The 27,140-nt window shown below is 40.7% G+C and overlaps 1 protein-coding gene across 1 annotated transcript; it reads left to right on the top strand.

Annotated features, from left to right (window-relative positions):
* Positions 1–122: 122 nt before the first annotated feature.
* Positions 123–27,081, top strand: LOC143301929 (uncharacterized). The gene is made up of 23 exons (XM_076616384.1): positions 123–169; positions 923–1,029; positions 1,976–2,039; positions 2,950–3,255; positions 5,017–5,199; positions 5,979–6,104; positions 6,655–6,790; positions 7,350–7,496; positions 8,047–8,151; positions 9,889–10,014; positions 10,695–10,817; positions 12,621–12,873; positions 13,485–13,550; positions 13,910–13,986; positions 15,512–15,586; positions 16,246–16,392; positions 16,899–16,939; positions 18,584–18,758; positions 19,528–19,681; positions 20,455–20,588; positions 21,608–21,647; positions 23,191–23,282; positions 25,475–27,081. The coding sequence occupies exons 1-23, from the start codon at positions 158–160 to the stop codon at positions 25,642–25,644; spliced, it is 2,859 nt and encodes a 952-aa protein (XP_076472499.1). The 5' UTR covers positions 123–157; the 3' UTR covers positions 25,645–27,081.
* Positions 27,082–27,140: the final 59 nt, after the last annotated feature.

Genomic DNA, 27,140 nt, shown 5'->3' with positions numbered 1-27,140 from the left:
ATCTATTTTTCGTTTTTTGTTCCGGTAAATTTGGACAGTTGCGGAACATTATTTTCGATTTTGTCCAACCCAGTTTCACTTCTTTCGGAGACGAAGAGTTCACTTCCGGTTTACTCGCGTTGCTCTTCCGGTCTGTACTTTTCCATTCTCAACTAGAATGGCGTCGCAGGTATGTTTGTAAACAATCTAGTTTTCTTGACTTGTAGTATCATTGAAACTGATGTATGAGATCAAAACAAATGCAATGGACATTCGCTGTGATACCATAACGTTCGATTCCTAAATCCATCAATCATTAAATCTTGTGGATTAAAAACAAGTGGTGGACTGAAGCGGAGAACGAAGACAGTTTGAATGCATCGTCATCACTTCGTGACAAAGTGCATCAGGTTGATCATCACAAGTGCTGTAGATGAGCTTTATAAACTCTTGATATAACATGCAGTTTTGCAATATGGCAGCCCTGCACTAGATTGTGGATGAAACTGAAAAAGAATATGGTTCAGAAACATTCGTCTTAACATTGCACTCTTAAGTCACTTAGTAAGTGACTCGTAACTTCACAGTGCTCTCATTTTCAGTTTGATAAAAAGATAATGAAAAACGGTAGTGTATCAACACACACACACACACACACACACACACGCACGCGCACACACAAACACACAGCTCCAGATCAGTAGATGAAAATACATAATAAAAAAATATATGCTGCAGCGTTTTCTAAACACTTGTGTGTTCAGCTCTACGCCAGGAAATATGTACTGGTGCTTTTTTTTTTTCTTTTTGATATGTGTAGTATATGCACATAGCAGTCAAACACACATGCCATAGAAAAAAAACGTTTTTTCTAAAATTTATTTTGCACTAGATATGAATGTACACAGTTTATGAAAAACCCAATCATGTCTTCTGATTCCAGACATTAGATGACACAGTCGTGGCACTGTTGTCCATGGGCTTTGAGTTTCAAGATGCTCAAGATGCGATTCAGTATGGCAAAATAGCAGTGCAAGATGCTGTTGAATGGTAAGCGATGTTTTCCAGTTTATTGAACATGACATTCTCTGTTTATCAATCATAACTTACGAAGTTGACTACATAATGGTCTGCTGTATTTTATTCATATAATTATAACATATGTATGTTATAATCATCATTTTAGTGTGTTGAACATGTCCCACTCTGCTTGACATATAACTCATTCTCATGCATGAACAAGTGTACACACACACACACACACACACACACACACACACAAGTCTAATAGCTGAGTGACTTGCATAATGCTGATGACTAACAGGCCTACCTCTGATCAACCACACACATCTTCAATCACTTGCAGCACAAGGGTACAGGCAAGAGCCCATGTGTTACAGGCATCCTGAAACCCCCAAGCATATTCTGTAATGCCCAACCCATGCTGCTTTCCAGTATCAATTCAGGCCCAGTGTGGTGGACCTTGAGGAGAAACTGTTGGATTTGGATGGTGTTCTTGCAATGGACAATGCAGAGGTCATCACTGCAACAAAGCTGACTAGTATATGGCATGCAACTGGAATGCAGAAGAAGAGTCAGTTGCAAGCTTACGTTACTCAGTCCTTGGAATGAAACTAGCTTTTGCCCGGCCTGCCAGCAGACACTAACCTTGTCTACCTGGTTGTTTTTGAGCAAATATTAACTTATCATGATTTTTTATGGAAGCACAAAAAGCTATGCATGAACACCTTTAGACAAATTGACAGAACAAAGCACAATGGCTGCAAGTTGTGGGTTTGAAAAGCATGCATTGTAGCCGTTTTTGTGGCAAGATAATCAGGGCATGAAGCTTACTGGAAAAGTTAATATAGCAGCCTGACTGTGTGAGTGGTTTGGGAAGAAGATAAAACTGCTGTGGCCAGTATAAACACACATAATCACCTGCACACACTGACACACGGTTGCACGAATGACATTCCTATCTGTACTGTTCCAGGATTTTGGCAGGGAAACCTGGCTATGCAGAGAGAGGACCAGCTCCACCAACCTTGAAATTAACAGTAAGTTATGATGATGATATGGATACTTATATAGCGCCTTTCCTCGGCCAAAGACCAAGCTCTATGCGCTTTACAAATAGGGAGTCATTTGCACAACAGGCTGCCTACCTGGAAAGAGCCAACTGACAGCTGCCATTGGGCGCTGATCATTTGTTTCCTGTGTCATTAAATCAGGTTTCAGTCAAGCACAGATATACAGACATGTGATATAACATTTTATGTGTATGACCATTTTGTTTATTTACCCTGCTCGTGTAGGCAGCCATTCTCCATTTTCGGATTTTAGGCATCTTCTTCTTTCCATAACCCACTCTATGTTGATATGGATTGCAGGATCTTTAACGTGCATATTTGATCTTATGTTTGCATATACACACGAAAGTGGTTTAGTTTTATTTATCATTGGGTTGAAATTTCAACAATCATTAATGACAACACAACACACTGAATACAGTAAAACCTTTTAACAGGCACAACTATGGCTTGCTACACTCGTCCTGTTCAGGTGGATCATTAGTGGTAGAGGAGATTATGATCTCATCAAAACAGTTGAAGTTGGAAAAGCTTGTATGGAATGACAAATACTTTTGGTCATGACTGTGTTGTGATGATATGATAACTAAACTGAAGCCTGATGTGCAGCACATGCTTGGGGTACTGAAAAAAAAGAATCTAAGGCAATGAAATTGTCCTCTTGCAAAATTTGTACAAGAAATTCATTCTGATATGTGCATAATATATATGAATATGCATGCACTAAGTGCGTTGGGTTTTGCTGTTGGTCAGGCATCTGCCTAGCAGATGTGGTGTGGCATATGACATGGATTTGTCTGAACGCTGTGGTGCCTCCTTGAGAAACATGAAACTGAAACTTATTATCATGGTGCTTGTGGTGCTTCTCTGCCGACAGAACAACCAGAGCCCAGGCCTGCCCAGCCTTCAGCCAGACACAGGAGCTCCCTTCATCAGTCCCCTGCCGGTGCCCACCCCGACGCCGGCGTCCAGTGAAGCAGCCTCCTCCGCCCAGTCCCCCTCCTCCCCCCAATCGGCGGCCCCCTCTGCCTCGGGATCCTGCTCCGACATGGACATGGAGCAGCAGGTGGTCAGTCGTCTGCACCTGAATGATGCCAAGCTGGCTGAGAAGAAGCACTTTGAAGAGAAGGTGCGCGCCGAGGTGGAGAAGAAAGCCAGGCTGGAGAAAGCGCAGGCAAAGCGGGTGAGTGGGTTGTCTTTTTCATGAGGTTTTTTTTTTTTTTTTTTTAGTGATTATTATTTCATTTTATTTTATTTTATTCATTCATTTTCTGAAGTGAATAAAATGACTGGCAGTCCGGGAGGAGGAACGAATTGAACATGAGTGAATTTTGTTTAAAGTTACTTTGGACTGACACTGGGATGCTGAAAAACTGAACATGTATGAATTTTGTTACATGTTGCTTTGGACTGGTACTGGGGCGCCAACAAACTGAACATGTGTGAATTTTGTCAAATTTTGCTTTGAACTGATACTGGGATGTTGACAAACTGAACATGTGTGAATGTCATCAAATGTTGATTTGGACTGACTCTGGGACACCAACAAAGTGAACAAGTGTGAATTTTGTCATATTTTGCTTTGAACTGACACTGGGACACTGACACTGAACATGTGTGAATTTTGTTAAATGTTGCTTTTGACTGACTCTGGGACACCAGCAAACTGCATGTGTGAATTTTGTTAAATGTTGCTTTGGACTGACACTGGGACACAAACAAAGTGAACGTGTGAATTTTGTCAAATTTTGCTTTGGACTGACACTGGGATGCTGACAGTGACAAACTGAACATGTGTGAATTTCGTCAAATTTTGCTTTCGACTGGCACTGGGGTGGTAGCAAACAACATGTGTGAATTTCATTAAATTTTCTTTGGACTGACTCTTGGACACCAACAAACTGAACATGTATGAATTTTGTCAAGTTTTGCTTTCGACTGGCACTGTAGTGCTAACAAACAACATGTGTGAATTTTGTCAAGTTTTGCTTTCGACTGGCACTGTAGTGTTAACAAACAACATGTGTGAATTTTGTCAAGTTTTGCTTTCGACTGGCACTGTAGTGCTAACAAACAACATGTGTGAATTTTGTCAAGTTTTGCTTTCGACTGACACTGAGACGCCAACAAACTGAACATGTGTGAATTTCATTAAATGTTGCTGTGGACTAATTCTAGGACACCGACAAACTGAACATGTGTGAATTTCGTCAAATTTTGCTTTCGACTGACACTAGGGTGTTGACAAACTGAACATGTGTGAATTTTGTTAAATGTTGCTGTGGAGTGTCACTGGGACGCCAACAAACTGAACATTTGTGAATTTTGTTAAATGTTGCTGTGGAGTGTCACTGGGACGCCAACAAACTGAACATTTGTGAATTTCGTTAAATGTTGCTGTGGAGTGTCACTGGGACGCCAACAAACTGAACATTTGTGAATTTCGTTAAATGTTGCTGTGGAGTGTCACTGGGACGCCAACAAACTGAACATGTGTGAATTTTGCCAAATTTTGCTTTCAACGAACACTGGGGTGACAAACTGAACATGTGTGAATTTCGTCCAATGCTGGCAATATTGTATTGGACCAGCACTGGGACTGCAATGGTCGAAGCAGGGTATGGCTTGGTATGGGGGACTCTGAATGAAGAGTATGTGAGTAACGCCACTGTAACAGTACAGGCAGCAAAAAAAAAAAAAAGGATTCTTTTGAAGATTGACATATTAAAAATAATAACATTGTGGTCATTTGTTTTGTGGTTGCATTATTTGTTTTCATTAAATCTGGATTTGGTTTGTTTATGTGATCATACTGTTTCAATTATATTGGCAGGTGGCTTTTTTTTTGTGCTTTTTTTTCTCTCTTTTTTGCTTTTTTCTTTCTTTTTTTAGTTGTTGTTGTCTTCCCCATTGATCTATGTTGTTTTTTGTCTGATGTTCAAAGGAGCGTGCTAGAGTATTGAAGGAGATAGCTGAGGACCGAAAAATGTCCAAGATCATGAAGACCTACAACCCAGCTAAGCCAGTGGAAAACCAGTCAGAACCTCCAAAAGCAACTACGAAAGCTACCTGCTCCACTGAAGCTAGTTCCAGCGTCAGCAGTGCTGTTGCTCAGTGTTCTATTCAGGTAAATCTTCCCCTGATACTTTTTGTTTTTGTTGTTCATTCTGTTCTGTTATGTTCAAATTCATAAAAAGGATTTTTTGATTCATGGTCAGTTTGTTGTGAAGTATATCTTTTGCCTGTTTGTTTTTTTAACATCCATTTTATTGGGTGAAATATGAAAATAATATAAAATTTGAATAATGAGGTGTGTTTTGATTTGTAACAGTAGAAGGTGCGTTGTTGTAATGAATGTTGGCATGATAACAGTCATTTACAAAGATTAAAGGTAGCCCTCAAACAAAAATAGTTTCCTGTTTTGTATGGTTATTTTATTTTTCTTTTCATGTAAACTGTTCAGGTAGATATTGCCCTGTGGTTTCCTGTTTCCCATTAAAATTAATTTTGGGGATGCACACATAAATACAGTGGATGATTTCTTTTGTTGCCTGTAAACAGCAGTGTCAGTCTGTCAGAATGAATAAGTATATTTGATTTTTAAAATCAAAAAGAGTCTTTTGTTGTAAACAATATTAGTACAGTTTCTGTTGTGAAGAGAGAAAGGGGGTGCTTACTGATTTCTCTGAACACATTATTGAAAAAGTACTGTAAACAGATGGAAAGAATGCAGTAACGTACATACTAATGCATTCCTGAAGTGCACACACTCATGCACATACATGTGTGTATGCACGCACACATGCGTCAGCACACACACACACACTCACCTACACACACACTCCACAACCACAACCACACACACACACACACACACACAATTTATGTTTAGCTGTTACTGTATAGATTCGTCTGCCAAGTGGCCGACGGTTGTGCAAGAAGTTGGACAGCAATACAACTTTAGGGCAGCTGTGGGTGTCTGTTCTTCAAGAAGCTGAGGCGGAAACTGAGGGATACTCCGGCTTCATGCAGGTAGGGCCACAAGGAGGATGCCACTGTGTGTCACATTGTTGCACTTTGTTTTTCTGACGGTCTTCGAAACAGAAGGAAGAGAATGCCTTCAAATTTGGCAGAATTAAGTGTTCTGTTTGACTTTGAGGAAGAAATTCATGTTTTTTGAGAAACCAGACTTTAGTGAGTAAGTTCACAGTGAAGCTTAAGTCTGTAAGACTCAAGGTTTGTTTTGTTGTCTTTTGTGTGTCTTTTTTTCTTTCTTTTTTTTTCATTAAAAGCAAACGCTTTTGCAGAGTGTCATATTCTTTTTGACATTTGGAAAAGAATTTTTTTAAATTTGAGATTACACTGTGTTACAGTGTGTTATTGTGTGCATTCTGCTATTGAGTTACATTTTTGAGAGAACAGTTAGGGTAACATCTTTTGATAATGCTGCAATTTTTTGTTTTGTTTTCAGTGACCCAGTAATATAGACTTGGTTTAATTTTGCTTGGACATGTTTGTGTGCACACACTGGATAATGGTCGCAATTGATTTCTTTTTTTTTCTTCTTTTTTTTTTACCTCAGCCGTTCCCTCGTCGAGAATTCAGTGCTCCAGAGATGAACAAGACTTTGCAGCAGCTTGGCTTGGTTCCATCTGGTTCCCTGGTTTTGAAAAAGATGGACACAGTGACAGAACCTGTGCAGTCTGAGCCTGAAAGAGGTGAGATGCTGTGTTTTGTATCAAACACAGGCTGTAGTTTAGAGTGCCACTGATAGGTCATGCATCTTAGACTGCAGTTTAAAGGTGGGATAAAATTGATTTGTGGACCATATTTTGCAGTGGTCTGTCTATAATATAAAGCACTGAAAACACGGTGCTCCAGACAAACTGATCACAAATACATATGCATGTCTGTAATATCCTTCAGGTGAGCAAATGCATGTCATTGTTTTATGAATAAAACTATGCTTTGTGTGGCTGTGTTTGCATGTTATATTTGTCTGCATTCTGTTCAAAAGCAGGTCAACCATTTGACCCTTTATGGCCAGAGAGCTGAATCGTGTGTCTAGCATTCAGCTACTGCTGACACTGAATTTGAAGAGAGGAGAGATACAAAGGATTATATTACTGTAGCATTATTGTCTGCCGTTTTTGTGAGTGACCTTACTTGAAAAGTAGGTAATAATTTCAGTTGACAGTCATTTTCAGTGAACAGAGACCACTCTTTTTTTGTTGGCAGCATTGCATGGCAGGGGTTTAAAATGCAGTGGGTTTTCAGAAGCAGAGGCTGAAGAAGAACTGCCGCCAGAAGCAGAGCTTGCGGAGAGGAACAGGCCCCCATACGGAGAGTGGACGCCGGTCAACCAACATGTGTGGGGGCGTGGCCGGACACTGGAGGGACAGGATGAAGCAGCGGATGGAGGAGGTAATCACCACACTTGGTGTTGTGTACTGATTACTTTATTAACAGCATGTTCAGGTTTGTGTGCCAGTTCTTGTTGGCACAACAAATGAATAGATGAAGCAGGCTTCATCTTTTGCTGGAGTGGGTCTTCAGGTAGGAATGAAGACCTGTCTTGGATGTTAACACCATCTACACATTTTGCATGGAAGTGCGATCACCTTCAGTTGAAATTTTGTGAAGTATGCAATTTGGTTTCAGTTTGATTCAGTGGTGAACATGAACCATGATGAATCAAACAGTGATAAGACTACAGTGTTGCTGTTTGGTGCAGTCATGAGCATTTATTGTAATCAACAATGTTGTCATTGAGTTTGTTGTGCCAGTTGAGTTTTCAGACACAGGACGCACACAGCCAGTATGACACAGAGGTCAGATTTGAGAGAGAGAAAAAAAGAAAAAAGAGTAGCATCTTATAGGCCAAAAATGATGGTATATGGATGTGTGTGTGTATATATATTTTTTTTCTTTTTGTATCTGAATGCATAGCTTGATAAGTTTCAATGGATTTCAGTGAGGAATGCTGACGGTGAGGATGAAGAAATGGCAGAGGAGGGGGAAGACCTTGGGGCACAGGCTCGGTACTGGGGAAGAGGCAGACGGCTGGAAGATCCTGAAGGTAGGGTTCACTCACTGCTTGTAACAGACATGTGTCCTGCTGCAGGTGGGACACATAAAAACATGAGAGGCTGTGGAACAGTCACCAGGTTTTTGGTTTAAATAATCAACAGTACACAGGATTACAGTACAAGCAAAGCCAAAAGAGCGTCAACAAACTTAAAGCTTATTCTGTGCTCACACGTTGAACTTGAGTTTTAACATGACAGTTGATGGACAGTGTCATTAATATCAGATAACTGATTCATAAACAGCAAATGAAGAAATAAAACAGATGAATAAACAATTTAGTAAGTAATGCTACTATTACATCGCAACTTATTCATAAGCAGCAAATGAAGACATGAAACAAATGAATAAACAAATAAGTTAGATAATGCTGCCAAAATACTGGCAAGAAATTAAATTTATAGTGTCCACCTAGCAGGTGCTTGTTGCGATTTGTTTTCAGTTCTAACCATTTGAATGTCTCCATCTTTTGCTGTCATGGGCTGCAACTCCCATGTTCACTTGTATGCCGAAGTGGGCATTTATGTGTATGATTATGTTTACCCCACCATGTAGGCAGCCATACTTTTGTTTTCAGGAGTATGCATGCTGGATATGTTCTTGTTTCTATAATCCACCAAACACTGACATGGATTACAGAATCTTTAACATGCGTATCTGATTTTCTGTATGTATATATACAAGAAAGGGGTTCAGGCACTATAGCAGGTCTGCTTATCTGTTGACCTGGGAGATTAGAAAAATCTCCACCCTTGACCCATCAGGTGCACATAAACCAGGGATTGTACTCGGGAAATTCAGGCAACAACCTGGGACTCTTAACCATTCAGCCACTGCACCAGTCTTTTGAATGTCAAGAATAGGTATCTCTTGCTTGGTCATGGATATGTTTCTTTGCACATTAGACTTTTTTTTCAGGTCAGTTTAAACTTTTTTCATTTCAATTATCAATAATTCCTGGTGCAAAGTATGCTGTTAGCATTGGACCTTGCTAGAGACTGAACACAGAGAAGAAAAAGAAGAGAGAGAGAGAAAAGAAGGAAGGCAGACTTGGTTGGACTGGACTTGGTTGTCACCACTTTCTAATATTTCATGTAGGAATTGAAGTAAGTGATGATTTGACTGATCAGCTTGCAAAACTGCACAGGGTTTTTACAGTCAATAAAACCCGGAAAAGTCTTGAAAATAACTGTTTTTAATGCTGGAAAAGTTTTGGTAGAATATGTTTTTGCCCTTCAGGGTCTGGAGAAGTCTTGGAATTTTAATAAAACCCTTGACCAGTACCATTCATCGAAGAGCTTTGATTCAGTTCAAGAAGAAACAAACAAAGAGTGATGAAATGGAAAAATCAGTGTCAGGGTATCTGCTGATCTCTTTCACCAGAGGCATGTAGCAGGTGAATTTATGATTCAGTTTGGGTTTGGTTTGAAGACTTTTAAGTCTGGTTTGGAAATAGTATGGAATTCTGTTTGGTCAGTCTGTGAGAACCCTGACTCTATGTTTTTTCATGAGCATAGTGGAAAAGTTAAAGGAGATAACTGCACATGTTCACATTGGTGCCACACACATACACGCATACACAGAAATGGTCACACACACACACATATGCTCACACAGATGAGATTTGATAGCCTGTCAGCATTTTGATAGAAGCATGCTTTGCTTGTTAGTATGATGCATGCACGCATCACTGGGTTTTTTTATTATTGTAAAAGCTGTGTTCATTCAGAGGAAGAAGACCCAAATGACGGGGTCAATGACTATGGCAATGACGATGATGATGATGACGATGACGACATGGGAGGGTGGAATGCTGGAGGAGCCCGTGGGGTTGGGGCCAACCCCATTCTTCAAGGTCAGTTGTGACATCACAGAACGTGACTTATTATACTATAGGTTTTTGGCTGACTGGTTTTATTACCAACGCCATACAACATTTTGAATGAAATAGGCATTTGGTGTTAATCCAGCAGTTGAAATGTCTTAAGCTTTATTTTTATTTAAGTATATCTGTTTTTTTGTAGTTGTTGTGTGTTTTTTTTTCAGATATATTTGAGAAGCATGTTATTCTGTTTCTGTCAGCTAATTCATGGACATTTTTGTTCATTGTTATGTTTGGAGCATGTTTTGTGATGGTATGTTCAGGTTCTAATTGACCAAGTGTAGTTGTATACATATGTGTTATGATGTGTCATTTTGCACAAATGGTACACACTGAAAAGCATACAAAGAATTAATAAGATCCTTAGTGTTAACATTTTAAATGGACACTCAGTTCATGATAATCATTCTTTTGTTAACCCCACATTTCCATACACACACACACACACATCAACGTGCAAACATCCATTGCTTGTTGGTTTGAACCAGGTATTTCAGAACTTTTGGTGTTCAACCATCAGTTAATGTTCCTTTATCTTTCATCTTGATTTTTTATGATTTTGTTGCAGATACACATTATACTGACGTGTTGGTCGCGAACACTTTAACAAGCAGTGAGGACTTTGGTTCTGACTTTGGTTCTTGTTGTGACAGGTTTTTTCCAGCAGCATTTTGCTATGGCCAGAGGGGTCTTCGAAGGAGTGGGTCAACGGCTGGTTCCGGAAGGTGTGCCAGGGGCAGACGACCACCAGAATCGGCGTGTGGGAGACCTGGCAGGTGAGCTGGTCACCATCACAGTCAGCGCGGTTGCAACTGCTAGAGTCCGAAAGGGAGGAAAGAAATTTGTTTCATGTCTTGTCACTCATGCTAGTGGTTGCAGACTTTTTGTTGAAATATGTATTTAATTCACATACTTAACTGTGCCTCACTGATGCAGATGCAGGCAAGGGTCTGCATTCCTGTTACGTCCAAACTACTATTCCACTGTGCAGAGAAATCAAAAGTAGATGTGGCCAATAGCCTCCCTTGGTTAGTTACCTCCCTTGCGTTAGCAGACATAGCGTCCTCTTTTCTGACAGCCATCTTGGTTTTCCTGACCTGTCCTACAATTGCGGGGGTAAGTATGTTAGTTAAACATTATTTTAAGAAGAAAATATCCTTTTTCATCTTCTAATGTTATCATTTAAAGATTTATTTTATGATCATTATTATTAAAATTGTGGTATGATATTGCATACCGTCATTTTCATAGGACACTTCCATCTTACCTCGTCAAAGCACTCCCCACAGACCAGCCTTCATATTCTCTCCAGTCCTTAGGGGGGAAAAAAACTTTAAAACTTCGCCAAAAAAATGATGTCTTTCAGCTACCACAGTTTTAGCCTTTGTGCTCCGATTGTCTGGAATTCACTGCCAGTCGGTCTGCAGCACCAACCAACACTGATCTCATCCGTTCTGTGAGGCATTTTGTGGTGTTCTTTTTTTCCACCGATGATTTGAGCTGTTTTCTGCTCATGGGTGCATGTGTGTATATGGTTTTTGTATGGTCACCACCAGTCATTTTTTGGTAGCGTGGCTGTGTGTGAATGGATGATTGCCAGCACATTGAGTCTAAATTTACTTAGAGAAATGCATTGTACACATGCCATTCATTATTATTATTATATATTATGTACACAGCAGAAGAGGCAAAGCGTGCAATACAGATTGCAGTCATTATTATCATGTACATAGTGGAAGCAGCAAAATGCACTATACAGATTCCATTCATTAGTAGTAGTATTTTATGTACAGAGCAGAAATGTTAAAAATGCAATATAAATTGCCATTTTTGGGGGGGCGGGGAAGGGGGTTTGGGGGGTTGGGGGGGGGGGTTGCTCCAGGGTGGGGGATAGGAGTGGGGGCTGCCCTGATCTTAGTCTTTTTGTAAAGGACTGTGACTCTCAGAGTAGGAGGCAATATTGCAGTGGCTCTTAAGTGCTGCTGCCTTGGGGAAACTAGTTGGCCTTTGGGAACCATCCGGACACCGACTGTCCTAAAAACCCTCTTGGCTGGGAGAGAGGGTGGGGATGTAGCTTGGGCAAGACACACTCTCCACTGTATTCAAACTCTAGCCAGGATGGTCGGAGACAGCAGTTGCCTCCTCTGCTGTTCTGATGGTTTTAGTCAGACACGACTTACTATCATACATTATTATTATGTGCACACAGCGTAAGTGGCAAACTTTGTTATACAAATGCCAGTCATTATTGTTATTACTATATGCACACAGCAGAAGCGGCAAACAGCACGAAACAAATACTATTCATTATTATTATTGTTGTTGTTGTTGTTGTTATTATTATATGCACACAGCAGAAGCAGCAAACAGCACTACACAAATGCCAGTCATCATCATCATTGTTATTATCATTCTTATAATATGCACACCGCAGAAGTAGCAAACAGCGCTATACAAATACCATTCATCATCATCATTATTATCATTATTATAATAACATGCGCACAGCGGAAGTGGCAAACAGCTCTATACAAATACCATTCATCATCATTACCGTTATTTTTATTACCTGCACACAGCGGAAGCGGCCCAGCAGAGGCTGGCCCAGCCGGAGCCAGTGGAGCCCAGCGCCCCGAGACAGCTGGCCCCGACACAGCCAGTCCGCAGGCTGGAGACGTTGAGCATGGCCGTCGTCATCGACAGGATCACATCCCCTACCAACCCCGTCCACTCCCTCCGCCGCCTGCCGGAGAGCCTGTCGGAGAAGATCCTGCACTACCTCTTGCAGAAGAACCTGCTCGACGCTAAGACACTGCGGCTGTTCTGTTCATGGTGAGCGCTGGTTTTTTGTTTGTCTGGGGGGGGTTGGGGGGGGGGGGGGGAGAGAGAACTCGTGCTTGATTTATTTTGGGGATAGAGTGTGTGTGAGTGTATGTGTGCAGGGGGGAGAGAGAGAGAACTTGTGTCTAAATTTATCTTGGGGGTAGAGTGGATGTATGTTTGTTTGTGGGTGTGTGTGTGTTTGAGTGTGTGCACAAGTGTGTGTGTTCTGTTTGTGGTGAGCGCTGGTTGTTAATGACAAGGGGTGTGGGGGTGGGGAGAGAGAGAGAGAGTGAGAACTCATGTCAAAACTTATCTTGGGGATAGAGAATGGGTGTGCTTGTGTGTGTGTGTGTGTGGTATTGATACTGTGCATGTCATTTCATGATTATGTGAATCTGTGCTGGAAATTTGTGTTTGTTAACATTCCCATTGTATTTTACCCAGCATTGTTGCTCCTGTATGTTTGGGAGATCTGTTTCCTGGAAATACGATGCAGTATATTTTAGTAAATAAACGTTTTTTGGTTTGTCTAAAAGAATATCTTCCTGTGTAATCTTTTGTATAGTTTGTTATATACTTTACCTCTTTTTCTAAGTTTGTCATGCTTTTGTTATTTTCAGCTGTCTGCGGAAGTTGATTTTGGACACTTACAATTATGCAACCAATGAACTGTTATATGCAGCCAGGTGAGTGTTTTGATTATGTGTTTACAAATCAGCCAAAATGTGTATGAGATGTGAGAAGAAGAAGAAGAAGAAAAAAAACTTTCAGAATTCTAGATTCTCAAGCTTTTGTTAGTGTCACAAAGACTTAACCGCATTCTTATACTTGTTAATGTATTTTGAACTTCTTCATCACCATCTTTTCTAGCTAAGTGCAGTGTAATTCCAGTGTTACATTGAAACACATCCATCCCATGCCTTCATCCTGTTTCTGGATTAACGAGATTTTTAGTGGGGTAGGGATCATTTTGAGTCTGTGTTTGGATTTATGAGATTTTTGTATTTACTATTTAGAATAAATGTAAACCTTGTTCTGTTTGCAGACTTCATCCCACCCTTCAGATCCTCAGTTTGCATTCATGTCCTTTAATAAGTGATAAAGGCATCGAGTATATTGCTGGTAAGTATGTGTGTGTGCATGTGTGCATTTGTATGCTTTAATGTGATTTCTCTCTCTCTCTCTCTCTCTCTCTCTCTCTCTCTCTCTCTCTCTTTGTCTCTGTCTCTTCCTGTCTCTCTGTCTCTCTGTCTCTCTCTCCTGTGTTGTGTGTGATCCTCAGGGTGTTTGTATATGCATGTATTTGGTTTTAATGGTTTTACATTACATGCAGTCATACTTGGCTGCGATTTTTTTTTATATTTAAAGAAGTAAACCACCCAGATGTACATGTTCATGATGTTATAGGTTTGCACACTGAACATTTGATCTAATAGAAACCTCCAGGTCTGTATGAAATATTTAAATGTGGCATTAAAAACAACAACAAGCAAACCAACAAACAAAAGGCAACAGTAAACAGACTGGCACTGACATGTATTATGCACACACTAGCACAGAAACACACTATTACAAGCTTGCACACACACACACACACACACACACACACACACAAATGCATGCATGCACACATGCACATTTACCGTAAAGTTTGGTCTATAAGCCGCGACTTTTTACTCCAGTTTCAACCTCTGCAGCTTATACAGTGGCGCGGCTTATTTGAGGATTTTAACAATCCAGGGAGTGTCACATTCTCGTCTATTCTTAGCTGCCCTTCAACTCACCAAAATCATGATTTCTGTCCATGAATTTTTGGATGAGCTTCAGGATAGTGTGCTAACTGTTCACATTTTATAAATCAAATCCCCACACATTAAAGCCTTCAGATCAGCATTCAGTTCTACTCTGCTCAAGCGTACACCCTCATCATGCCGAAAATGCGACGTTATGCCTATGATGCAGCCTTCAAATTGAAGGCGATTGACTTAGCAGACAACAGTGCAAGCGACGAACCAGCAGCGACCTCCACCTTCATGTTCATGAAGTGAAAGCAAGGCTGAAGTCAGTGACAAGATGGCAGAGGAAGCTGTGCTGGTTCTCTTCAACTCAGACACTGAAGACGAAGATTTCAGTGGATTCAGTGAGCAGGATGACGTTGAATAAATGTGACTATCCCTAAATTATGGATCTTTTTTTCGTTGTGTTTATTTATTATTTTTTTGTGGCACTAGCAGTATTTTCGCTTGCTTTTCTTTGTGTTCCCGCTTGTGTTTATTTCATAACCTACAGTATTGACAGCTTTTCTGTAGTATCAGTATGTGTTCCGGTACCGGAAATAAGTGCGGCTTATAAGCCAGTGCAGCTTATGTATGTATAAAGTTCAATTTTTTCCAAAATTTAGTGTGTGCAGCTTATATACCAGTGCGCTCAATAGACCGAACTTTACCGTACATACACATACATGGACCTGTGCACAGATGTGCATGTGCAATTATGCACACACATGTACAAGCATAGACACAAGCATGTACCAATGCACATACACACAAAACATGCACTCACGCATGCACATGCACACTTACATAGACACATACACAATGGCCATGTATGTGCACAGGTTATAAAGTACTTGTTATTCTGTTTGCAGATTTAAAGAATTTGAAGGTGCTAAATCTTGGTCTCTGCAAACAGATCACAAACAAAAGTTTGATGGTGATAGCAGGTATGTCTGTGCTCCAGGCTTTTAGATGTTTGTATTCATGTGTGCACATGTGTAATATTTGTGTGTGTGTGTGTGTATGTGGGCACGTACTATTCTGTGGATGTGGTTATGATGTACGCACACTTGAAAATAGAGAAAAAAAACTCATCTACCCTCTTTGGTTATATGTTTTCACTTCTCTGTGTGTGGTATGAATTGTATAATCTTTCATGTATACATTATGATCTTCTCAGACAGCGTTCATGCACTAGCAGGTTGGCATATCATTTGACATGGGAGACTTGACAAATGTACAACACACTCATATATATATTTACTTACACACACACTCTCACTCACATTTGTACACACACACACACACACACACACACACACACACGCACACACATATGCACAAACACTAATATCTTTACAGCATTTCACCAACCGCCTCTGTGGGTTTTCCAGTTTCTATTTCTCTCCTTGTAACTGACCATGACCATGGCTTTGTACTGATTGCTTTTTGACACTGCACTGATTGTTCCACGACCTAGGCTTAAACAGATATTGTAGTGATTGCTCTGTAGACCTAGGCTTAACACTGATACTGTACTGAATCCGAATGCTGTACGACCCAGACTGACAGAGCACTGATTGGTGTGTGTGTGTGTGTGAGCCAGGCTTTCCACACTTACATACGCTAAGTCTGGAAGAGACTGGAGTGACAGAGGCTGGCCTGATCAAGTACCTGGCCACAAAGCCTGGTCTGCGGAACCTCAACTTGAACAGAACGGCTGTGACCAGTGCCATATTCCAGCATCTCAAGAGTGAGCACACACACATACCCCCCTTCTCTCTCTCTCTCTCTCTCTCGCCTCTTATATGACTTGCCTCTTTCTCTTTTACTTTCTTTGTTGTGTTTTGTTGTTTCACTTGCTGCTTTTCTATATGCAAGTATGATTGGGACTGAAAAAGATAAGCTGCTTTTTTACTTATTTTCTGTAATTTGGTGCAGAAAGTGTTTGTTCATAACATGTTTTGAATGGGACTTTCATTGTGTTGTACTTGCTTTGATTTTGGGATCCCTTTATTCTTTCATTACCTGTTTCTAACCAGATTTTTTGCTATGGTCGTTTTAATGAGTATGTCCACCAGATTTAGAATGTTATCCTTACATTATCTATTTGTAACCATATTTTCTTGTTATGGTTGTTTTAATGACTTTTTTTCCTGACAGATTTAAAATGTTACCCTTATATTACCTATTTCTAACCAGATTTCTTGTTATGGATGTTTTAATGAGGTGTTTTGTTGTTGTTTTTCTGTCCACCAGATTTAGATCGTTTGGAAATGCTGTGCTTAGAAGAGACAAAGGTCAGTAATGTTTGGCTGCTTGTGGGTGCGCACCTTTTTTGTGTCTCCTCCGTTGTCCTCTTACTTGTTGTTGTGATAGTTTATTGTTGGTGTGAATTGTTTATGAACTGGACTGTTTATGCTTGTGTTTCTGTTTCATTCCTTCTCTGTCATGAAGATTAAGATCATATTGGTGGGAGTGGATGTGTGTTTGAATGATATTGGTGGGAATGTGTGTGTGGCTGATATTGGTATGTGTGTGTGGATGATATTTGTGTGTGTATGTGTGGATGGTACTGGTGTGTGTGTGTGTGTGTGTGCTATTTGTGTGTGTGTGTGTTGATGGTATTAGGTGTGTGTGTGTGGTGGATGTATTGGTGTAAGTTTGTAAATATGAGAGAAAAATGTATGGGTTGTTTTGTGTGTGTGTGTGTGCATGTGCATACATATGCATGCTGTTTTTGAAGTGACTGATGAATCTTGATATTGTGTGTGTGTTTGTGTGCATGTTTGTTGTGTGTGTGTGTGTGTGTGTGTGTGTGCATGTGTGTTGTGTACTGTGTATTTGTTTAAGATACTTTTGATATGCTTGGTGTTAATCATATATCTATCTATAGGAAAAGTATATATATTTATGTCTGTGATCATTGCATGTGCATGATTGTGAGTATTGTATGTGAGATTAGTTTAGTATTTAAGCATTTTTAGTCTTTTATGTATTTGTATTGAATGACTGTGTAATTCTTGAACATTGTTCATGTAACATGCACCACAAATGAATTTCTCTGATGGGTCTGATGGCTGAATGGTTAGAGTGCTGGGTTATTGCCCGAGTTTCCTGAGTTCAGTCCCTGATTTGGGTACACCTGGATTGAGATTTATTTTTCAATGCTCCCAGGTCAACATACATTCAGACCTGGTAATGCCTGTACCCCCTTTGTGTCTCCATATGCATGCAGAAGATCAGATGTGAACGTTAAAAGATACTGTGATCCATGTCACCATTGGATGGGTTATGGAAACAAGAACATACCCAGCATGCAGACCCTCAGAAATGGAGTATGGCTGCCTACATGGCGAGGTAAAAAAAAAGTGGTCATACATGCAAATCACACTTGACGTCCTGTACATACAAGTGAATGTGGGGGTAGCATCCCAGCAGCAGCAGCAGCAGCAGAAGAAGAAGAATTTCTCAGATTGGAGACAAAGTCAAGTGTTGTAGTTCATTATGTGTGCAGAGATGCCAACAGTTACGATTTCATCATATTTTGTTACGCTCGATCACAGTTCCGACGTTACGCCAATGTCAAAATTGTTCCAACGAGTTCATTTTCGACTACATAGCATTATCACATGCTTTCCTGTTGTAACATTACCCAGGCGCTCTAGACCTATTGATCATGAGGCCAGGGCAGTCACTGCTAACCCTGGTCTCATGTGATGATGCATTTTTACGTTGAAACAGCATTGAGTGGATTAAGCAGCTTAATCGTTACAGTTACACCGTGTTCCAGGTAGACCCAAGTGTTTGTATGCCTTGTAGATAAAATGTACATTTGCTCATGTGGCTCAGAGTCTGAGTGTTCCTACTAAATTCAAACTGTTCCTACTGGTTGTTCCTACAAACATTTGCCAGGGGTTGGCATGTGTGTGTGTGTGGTTCAGGTGAGCAGCCTGGATGGTGTGCAAGACCTGAAGAAGCTGTCGTGTTTGAACCTGGCGTCCACAGAGATCACAGCGGACCAGCTGTGTCACCTGGTGAACCACCCGGCCCTCACACAGCTCAGTCTGTCCAACACCGAGAACCTGGCAGGGGACGTGGCTCTCCTCAACCTGTCAGGTCAGTTACAGTGCAGTGCAGTACAGTACAATACAAGACAGTACATCCAGCTCAAACCTGGTGGGGGACGTTGCTCTCCTCTATCTGTTGTTATTTTGTTGTTTTTTGTGACAGAGGTTTTATGTTTGGTAATAATAATTTTTAAAAATAATGATAATGATAAGTTAATTTAGAAAGCGCCTTTCCACATATAACATGCACAGTAGACCACTGGAGAGTTCCACAGCTATCTTGGATGTTGCACAAGTCCATCTAACTTTTACTCGAAATCAATGGCAATGCCAAAGGCAGTCAAAGACAAAAGAAGCAAACATGTGCTGTCCTCCATTTCTCCTGTTGATAGCCTCCATTGCTGCAACCAAACTCTGTACAATGATGTGCCATCATATGCACAATAATAAAAACAAAATATAAAGCAAAAAGTTGAAAAAAGAAACCTGCACTTTCACATGTTCTGCCTCTCTCAGTCACCTTTGTTGCTTGCAATGTTGGAGAACCAATCAACTTTGAGGGCAAGCATAGATCATGTGGCACGCCCCTGTAAATCCTGTGAGCACGGAACTCTCCAGCGGTCTGTTGCACAGTACAGTGTAAAAACATACCTAATTACACATACTTTACTGTGACCCACTGATGCAGACTCCAACAGGGGTCTGGATTCTTATTGCGCAGTACAGTGTGAATACAGACATTCAAAACCTGGTGGGCTGGACACTAAGCATTAAGTATCCAGCATGAATGTAATGTGTGTGTGTGTGTGGTGTGTCAGGACTGAAGCTGCGGACGCTTTGTCTTCCTGACCGGCACACAGTGACCAGTGCAGGGCTGGCCCACATCTCCTCCTTCGCCCTGCACACCCTGGACCTCACCAACTACATCCACGTGGGAGATGAGGGCATGGAGCATGTCGCCAAGATCACCAGGTCTGTCAGTCTGGGTTGCTGTGGTGTGTGTGGTCTGGGTGTGTGTGTGTGTGTGTTGGCACGTCGCCAAGATCACCAAGTCCATTAGCCTGTCTGGCATTGTTTGTGTGGTGTTTGTGTGTGTGTGTGGCAAGTTGCCAAGATCACCAGGTCTGTCAGTCTGTCTCACATTGTTTGTGTGGTCTGTGTGGGTGTAAGTGTGTGGTGTGTTTGTGTGTGTGTGGCACGTCACCAAGATCACTAAGTCCATCAGTCTGTCTGGCATCGTTTGTGGTGTGTGTGTGTGTGTGTGTGTGTGCAGCAAGTTGCCAAGATCACCAGGTCGGTCAGCCTGGGTTGTGTGGTCTGTGTGTGTGTATGTGTGTGGTGTGTGTGTGTGTCTGTGTGTGTGTGTGTGTGCAGCAACTTGCCAGAATCATCAGGTCGGTCAGCTTGAGGCATTGTGTGGTCTGTGTGTGTGTATGTGTGTGGTGTTTGTGTGTGTCTGTGTGTGTGTGTGTGTGTGTGTGTGTGCAGCAACTTGCCAGAATCATCAGGTCGGTCAGCTTGAGGCATTGTGTGGTCTGTGTGTGTGTGCATGTGTGTCTGTCTGTCTGTCTGTGTGGAGCACATCACCAAGATCACCAGGTGGATATGAATTCACTGCCCTGGTTGCTGTAAAAGGCTGTGGGAACGTTAACCATATCAACTACTTTGAAATACCTGTTCATAAATGGTCTTGTCCTGTATGTTGATTAAAGCATGTTGAGTCTGTGTGTGTGTGTATGTGCCAGTCTGGAGACATTGATGCTGAGCAACACCAAAGTGACAGATGCGGGTCTTCTGCAACTGGGTGGCTTGAAGCGGCTCAAGATCCTGCACCTGGACCGCACCTGTGTGTCTGATGTGGGCATTGCTGTCGTCAGTGGTGAGTGCAGTCACACTGACAAGTAGGACGTTTTTTTTCTTTTCTCTGTGATGTTCTGGTTCTCAACAAAAGCGTTCATGTTTGTGTGTGCTTGTATGTTTTTACTGTAATTTCAGGCCAACAAGGCGCAACATCTCTACTCAAAACTGACCCATGCGTCATATCAGCTGTATACGGTCTGTCTGTGTCTGAAAACTGAATTCTGAGCCCCACTTGGTGCCACCTGTCACAACAGCTCAATTTGTGACAACATCGTTGATCACAGTGAATGTGCAGAATCACTCTGGACTTGCTACACTTGCATTCTTCAGTCTTACCACTGTTCAGTTCAACATTGTTCATGTTCACTATCGTATCAAATTGAAAACAAATTGCATTCCACACCAAATTGAAAGTGAATGCTGTTCACCCCTACGGCATGAAAACAGAGCAGTATAGGAGTTGGGGATAAATCCATGGTGCTGAAATAGAGAAATCAGAAAAGTGAACTGATGGGCTTTCAGTCTTTTTGAACATGGTAAGCAAAATGGTGGAAAGAACTGAAAGCAGGGCTAGCAGACTGGATTCTGACTGAACAAGTTAGCCATCTGGGGATTAACAACAGTATACATTTGACTGAAAGCTTCGAAATTGTAAAAATTATGTTAAAAAAAAAAAAGATAACAGAGCAAACAAAGAAAGCAGATGAAAACAAGTCAGATCAATCTAAGATTCAGTTTTCTGAAGATGATGTCACCACTCAGAAAACAACATCTGGGGTCAGCAGAGCCATTCTGCACCATACAATATGGAGGATTCTGAGGGTTTACCAGTAGATGTCGCTTATCAGATGTGTGCACATTATAAATGTTCAGAAGAATTTTTTCTTTGGATTTAGGGGTCTGTGAAGCTGAAACATACTGTAGTATTCCAATATTTTTTATTCAGCATAAGTGTGTGTTTGTGTATACTCACTTGTTTTAGTATTCTTACTCTTTTTTACATAAGCATGTGTTCATGTTGTCCACTTTTGTTTGCAGCTTTCCGGGAACTGTCTGAACTAAGTCTTTCAGCAACAAAGTGAGTGGATTTTATTTGACATTTATCAGCATTTAATTACACATACTTAACCGTGACCCACTAGTGCAGACTCTGGCAGGGGTCTGACATTCCTGTCCTGTGCAAACTACTATCTGCCTATGCGGAGAAAACGAAAGTAGCTTAACAGCATTTCCTTGCATCATTAAATGTCAAACTCTAAGCCTTGGCTACAGTTTTGTTGCCACTGTGTTGTACTGATATATACATATATACAACTTGCTTTTGCTCATTCATCAGACTCTGTCATGCCTTTGATAAACAGTTTTGCCCCATGTTTCACTGATAAATATGAATTGATTTTGATCAGTGAGGTAATGTCCATGAATATATTGATGCAGCTTTGGTCATTGCTGTTTTCTGAGTTTGATTATGTCTCTTTTCATCTGTTGATTTTAGAAATATAAAAAAAAAGATAATAAGAAAAAGGTTAAAAGTCTCATAGCCTTTTACTGCCATCGGGGCAGTGAATCCATATCCACTGTGTCTAGGGATTGGCATAGTAAGGTTGGGTCCAATCCTCTCCTTCCATTCTATCCTTTCTCTAAACAAAGTCAGGTACCCATTCACTCCCGAGTGGATAGAGGAAAATCAGAGAAAAGTGCCTTTCCCAAGGACACCACAACATGCTGAAATAGGGACTCGAACCCTGAAATGAGCTGATCACTAGTGAACACTGAAACAGAAGGCAAACGCCTGACTGTCTCAGCCAAGGCACCTCTCATCTGTTTTGTTCAGCAGTTGGACATAGGTGTATGTAAAGAAAGGCAAAGTTGTTAGTTGTTCCCCCTTGCTGTGTGGGGTTTGCCAACGCTCAAAAAGGGTCTCTAGTCATTTATAAGTGTTGAATGTTAAACAAGACATTTTGTCTCATGGCATCCTCACATATTTACAAGTAAACAGAAGTAAACAGCGTGGAACAGAAATGAACAGCAAATCTGAAATAAGTTTCTTTACATAATCCTGAAAATATTTGGCAATTCTGATAGTGTTTGGCATTGCTGTGATGTTTGTCTTTCACATCAATACAGTGAATTAACACTCACTATTAATGACCATGACTGAGCAAATACTTCTTTCAGAAGCGCATGCACAGCAAGCAAGCGGTATATTCAGAATGATTTCTTTTCACAAAACTGTTTCTTGATCAGTCTCAATAATGGTGCATAGATTTGATTCCAGAAATTGTAAAAACTTGTTTAATTACACATACTTAACCGTGACCCAACTAGTGCAGACTCCGGCAGGAGTCTGACATCCTGTCCTGTGCAAACTACTATCCGCCTATGCAGAGAAAACGAAAGCAACTACGGCCGATAACCTCCCGGAAGTAGGTAACCTTCCCTTTGTCCCGCTGGCTAGCGCCCTTTGCACAGGACAGGAATGTCAGACCCCTGCCGGAGTCAGCACTAGTTGGGTCACGGTAAGTATGTTATTTAAAGGTAATTTTAGATAGAAAATTTCCTTTCAACAGCTGTGTTGTGAAGATATCCTCTCTGATGTTTCTTTGTGTGTGTGTGTGCAGTGTGACGAATAGGTTCCTAAGGAACGGCATTCTTCACGCCTGCCAGGGACTCACCAAACTCAACCTCAGCCGTACTTACGTGGGAGATAGAGGTTTGTCTGCAACACCCACTCACAAACTTTATGTTTGTACTGTCATTTCTTTTGTTTGCCATTAGCTTGCTTAATATATGTACATTTCTGTTGTGCCAAAAAAATGAATCATGAAAATTATGGATAAGTTGAATATTCAGTTTGAGTGTCTTGGATATATTTCAGTGTTCCATCTTGCCTTCGCAGTACAAGACAGGCTTCGCTTTAGAGATGTGTCTACTTGGAACCTAAATGCACAAAGCAATCTACTGAGACATGACTTCTGTGGACTTGAGAAAAAAAACAAAATTAGTTATTCTTTAGATATGACTTTCCAAGAACACTTGTTGTCATGTCTGTGAGTTTCTTCCAACTTGGTCTGGTGTTTTCAGAGAAATGGACACAATGACTAAAAATGATATGTTTGATTTTGTGACCTTGTAACTTTGACCTTGTGAATGTGACTTTGTGACCGTGTGAATTGGTGTTAAGACCGGGAGTGGCAGAATTGACACTTGCAAAATCTGTTTTCAGTTTCTGCAAATCACGAAATGGTAGTAAAAATGTACAGTTGAAACTAAGGAAGTTGATAGAATCGGGATAACCAACAAGTTTTGTTTGTTTTTTTAACTTTTCTGCATATGTTAATGAGTTGGGCATGTATCTAATCCTCTATGCTCTGGTAGAACTTTCTGCCCACAATGCCACCAGGCTTGTAGGGCAGCAACAAAGAACCATCACTCTTGTCTGTTTTTGGCCAGTCTCTGAATGGTACCCTAGGTGTGCTTCAGGGTGTTGAGTTCTCCTTTGACTGTTCTGCACCAGGTGTTCATTGGTCTTCCTGTATTGTTCCAGTAGGAGTTAAAGGCTGATTAAACTAAGGCCCTGAACACTCACCTTATATCACAGATTGACATAAGCTTACAGATGGGCCAACGGCAAAGTGAGGGCGGTATGATCAATGGCTTCTCCATTGCTGTGGGAAGTCATTTACAGCTTAGTCTTTTGTGAAGGACTACAACTCTGAAATCAGGAGGCAAGATTGCACTGGCTCTTAGTGCTGCAGCCTTGGGGGCTAGCAGGCCTTTGGGAACCATCCCAGTGCTGACTGTCCTAAAGCCCTCTTGGCCGCGAGAGAGTGGGGATGTAACTTGGGCAAGGCATTCTCCAGTATAATCAAAATCTAGCCCAGACAGTCAGGACAGCAGTTGTCCTCCTCTGCTCTTCTGGTGGTCATAGTCGGACACTTTGCCCTCTACTGAAGTCATCATGTAGTGTGTGGATGGAGTTCATGTGTGTGTGTGTGTGCGCGCGAGCATGTGTGTGCTTGTATAGAGTATTATTGTCTTTGTGTGTGTGTGTGTGTGATTGTTCATACCTGCAGTTTGTAGTATTGTCTTAGTGTATAGATACACATATATTTGGGATTTTTTCATGGGCAGAGGTATGTTATTATTTACTATTGTATATGTGTTGTTTCATATACAGCACCTAGAGCCCATTACATGGGGAGTTTACGCCATGTATGTACTGTCTATTGTTGTTATTATTATATCAGACTTGAAACTTGTGGTTCAGGTGTATTACATGGGGAGTTTGCGCTGTATAAGTACTATCTTATTATTAGTAGTATTATTATTATTATATCAAACTTGAAACTTGTGGATTAGGTGTATTATATGGGGAGTTTCAGCCATATAAGTATTATCTATTATCATTATTATTATTATATCAAACTTGAAGCTTGTGGTCCAGCTGTATTACATGGGGAGTTTGCGCCATATAAGTACTATCTATAATTATTATCATTATTATTATTACATCAAAGTAGAAACTTGTGGTCCAGGTGTATTACATGGGGAGTATGTGCCATATGAGTACTATCTATTATTATTATAAATATTATTTTTCGCTACACATTCTTAACAATAATTATATCGAACTTGAAACTTGTGGCAGAGGTGTATTACATGGGGAGTTTGCGCCATATAAGTACTATCTCTTATTATTTTTGTTATATCAAACTTGAAACTTGTGGCAGAGGTGTATTACATGGGAAGTTTGCGCCATATAAGTACTATCTCATATTATTTTTGTTATATCAAACTTGAAACTTGTGGCAGAGGTGTATCACATGGGGAGTTTGTGCCACATAATTACTATCTAATATTATTTTAATTATTATTTGATCAAACTTGAAACTTGTGGCGCAGGTGTGGAGAAGCTGGCGCTGCCCTACCTGACGCTGTTGAACCTGGACTGCACGGGGGTGCATGCTGCTGTGGTGGACACCATCCGTGCCAACTGCCCCTCCCTCAGGTCCGTCACCACCGCCAACCTCACCCCTGTCCTCGAGGAGGAGGAAGAGGAGGAAGAGGGTTAAGGGCTGGAGAGAGAGAGAGAGAGGAGTGTTTGACAGTCTGTTTGGCTATCTGTTAGTGTGTCTTAGAGAGAGGAGTGTTTGATGCTGTTTGGCTATCTTTTACAGTGTTAATGTGTTTTACAGTTTGAGAGAGGGGAGTGTTTGACAGTCTGTTTGGCTGTATGTTACAGTTTTAGTGTGTTTTACAGTTTGAGAGAGGGGAGTGTTTGATGGTCTGTTTGGCTATTTTTTACAGTGTTAATGTGTTTTGTATCTGTCAGTTTGTCATACAGTTTGTTGGTGGAAATGTTTCCCAGTTCTTGATGATGGGTATGTTGTTTTCAGACTGTGGACTGTGTATGTGTGAGTTTGTGTGTGTGTGTGCAAGACCAATATCATGTGTGGCAAGTCATGACAAAGAAAAAGCATGCCTTCCTCAGTGCATCCAGTGTGGTGCATTTGGAGTATGATGCAGACACTTTGCTTTTGTTTGAACAAGCCGTGTTCAACTGCATTGCGTGGTAATGTGAACGATGTATTTATCTGGATGTGGAAATGAAAAAAGAGAAATATGCATGTGAGATGAAAAAAAAAGGGAAAAAAAAAAAAAAAAGATGGGGACATGCATGAGTCAAGAGCGTGAATGGGAATAGGCAGGAGAGAGTATTGCTTGAGAATGTAACGCAGTGTAACTGTGTGCATGTTGCTTGTTCTCAAGAAGTTTTGATCATTTTGAGAGTTAAGCATCCGAACAGTTCTGATTGCTGAGTTTAGAGTGCCCACACGTTGTTGATCTTACAAAATGAGACCATACTGATTGTGATAGATCATCAATGGCAGCTTTACTGCACTAGATGCAATACGCTGAACTAACTACACATAGAAAGCAATTGACTCTTTAAAAAAATCTCTTTATTTGTTCTATTTAAAAAAAAAAAAAAAAAAAAAAAAACTATAAAAAAACACTTTTGCTGGCACAGGTGGCACTGTGTTGAAACAAAGTGACTTTTTGGTGTGTGTGTGAGTGTATGTTATTTCATTAAAATTTGTTGTTGTTTTTTTTTTGGGGGGGTGGATTCTTTGTTCCCCCATGTTAAACATTATTGATTTTATGGTGTATTTTATAGAGAGAAAAAAGGAATCGGGACTCTTGAAGATGTCGTAATGTATGTGTGATAGCCGGATGTTGACTTTGCTTGAAACTGCAGCTGTATGCCATTGAGTGCAGTTTCTTTTTATTTTTCTTGCTGTATTGGCTTAATTTTATTTTATTCAGACCTGGTGTCCTCTCCAGTCCGCAGTTATTCTCTGTTGCCAAAATGAGGTTTTGGAGACGGAAAGTTTTTGTTTTTTTGTTTTGTTCTTTGTGGGGTGATGTTATCAATAAATTACATGTATGAATTCATGTGATAATTTGTATTTCAAAACATTAAATTTGCTTGTCAATCAAATTATTGTGATGTGATTGTTTTTATCTTATGCCTTTAAGTTGGGACTGAAAGCTATGCGACCAAATT

Source organism: Babylonia areolata, chromosome 2 (genome assembly GCF_041734735.1).
Source record: "Babylonia areolata isolate BAREFJ2019XMU chromosome 2, ASM4173473v1, whole genome shotgun sequence".
In the NCBI taxonomy this organism is placed as follows: domain Eukaryota; kingdom Metazoa; phylum Mollusca; class Gastropoda; order Neogastropoda; family Buccinidae; genus Babylonia; species Babylonia areolata.
Note: the sequence above shows the minus strand (reverse complement) of the source record. Positions and strands in the feature narration are given on the sequence as shown.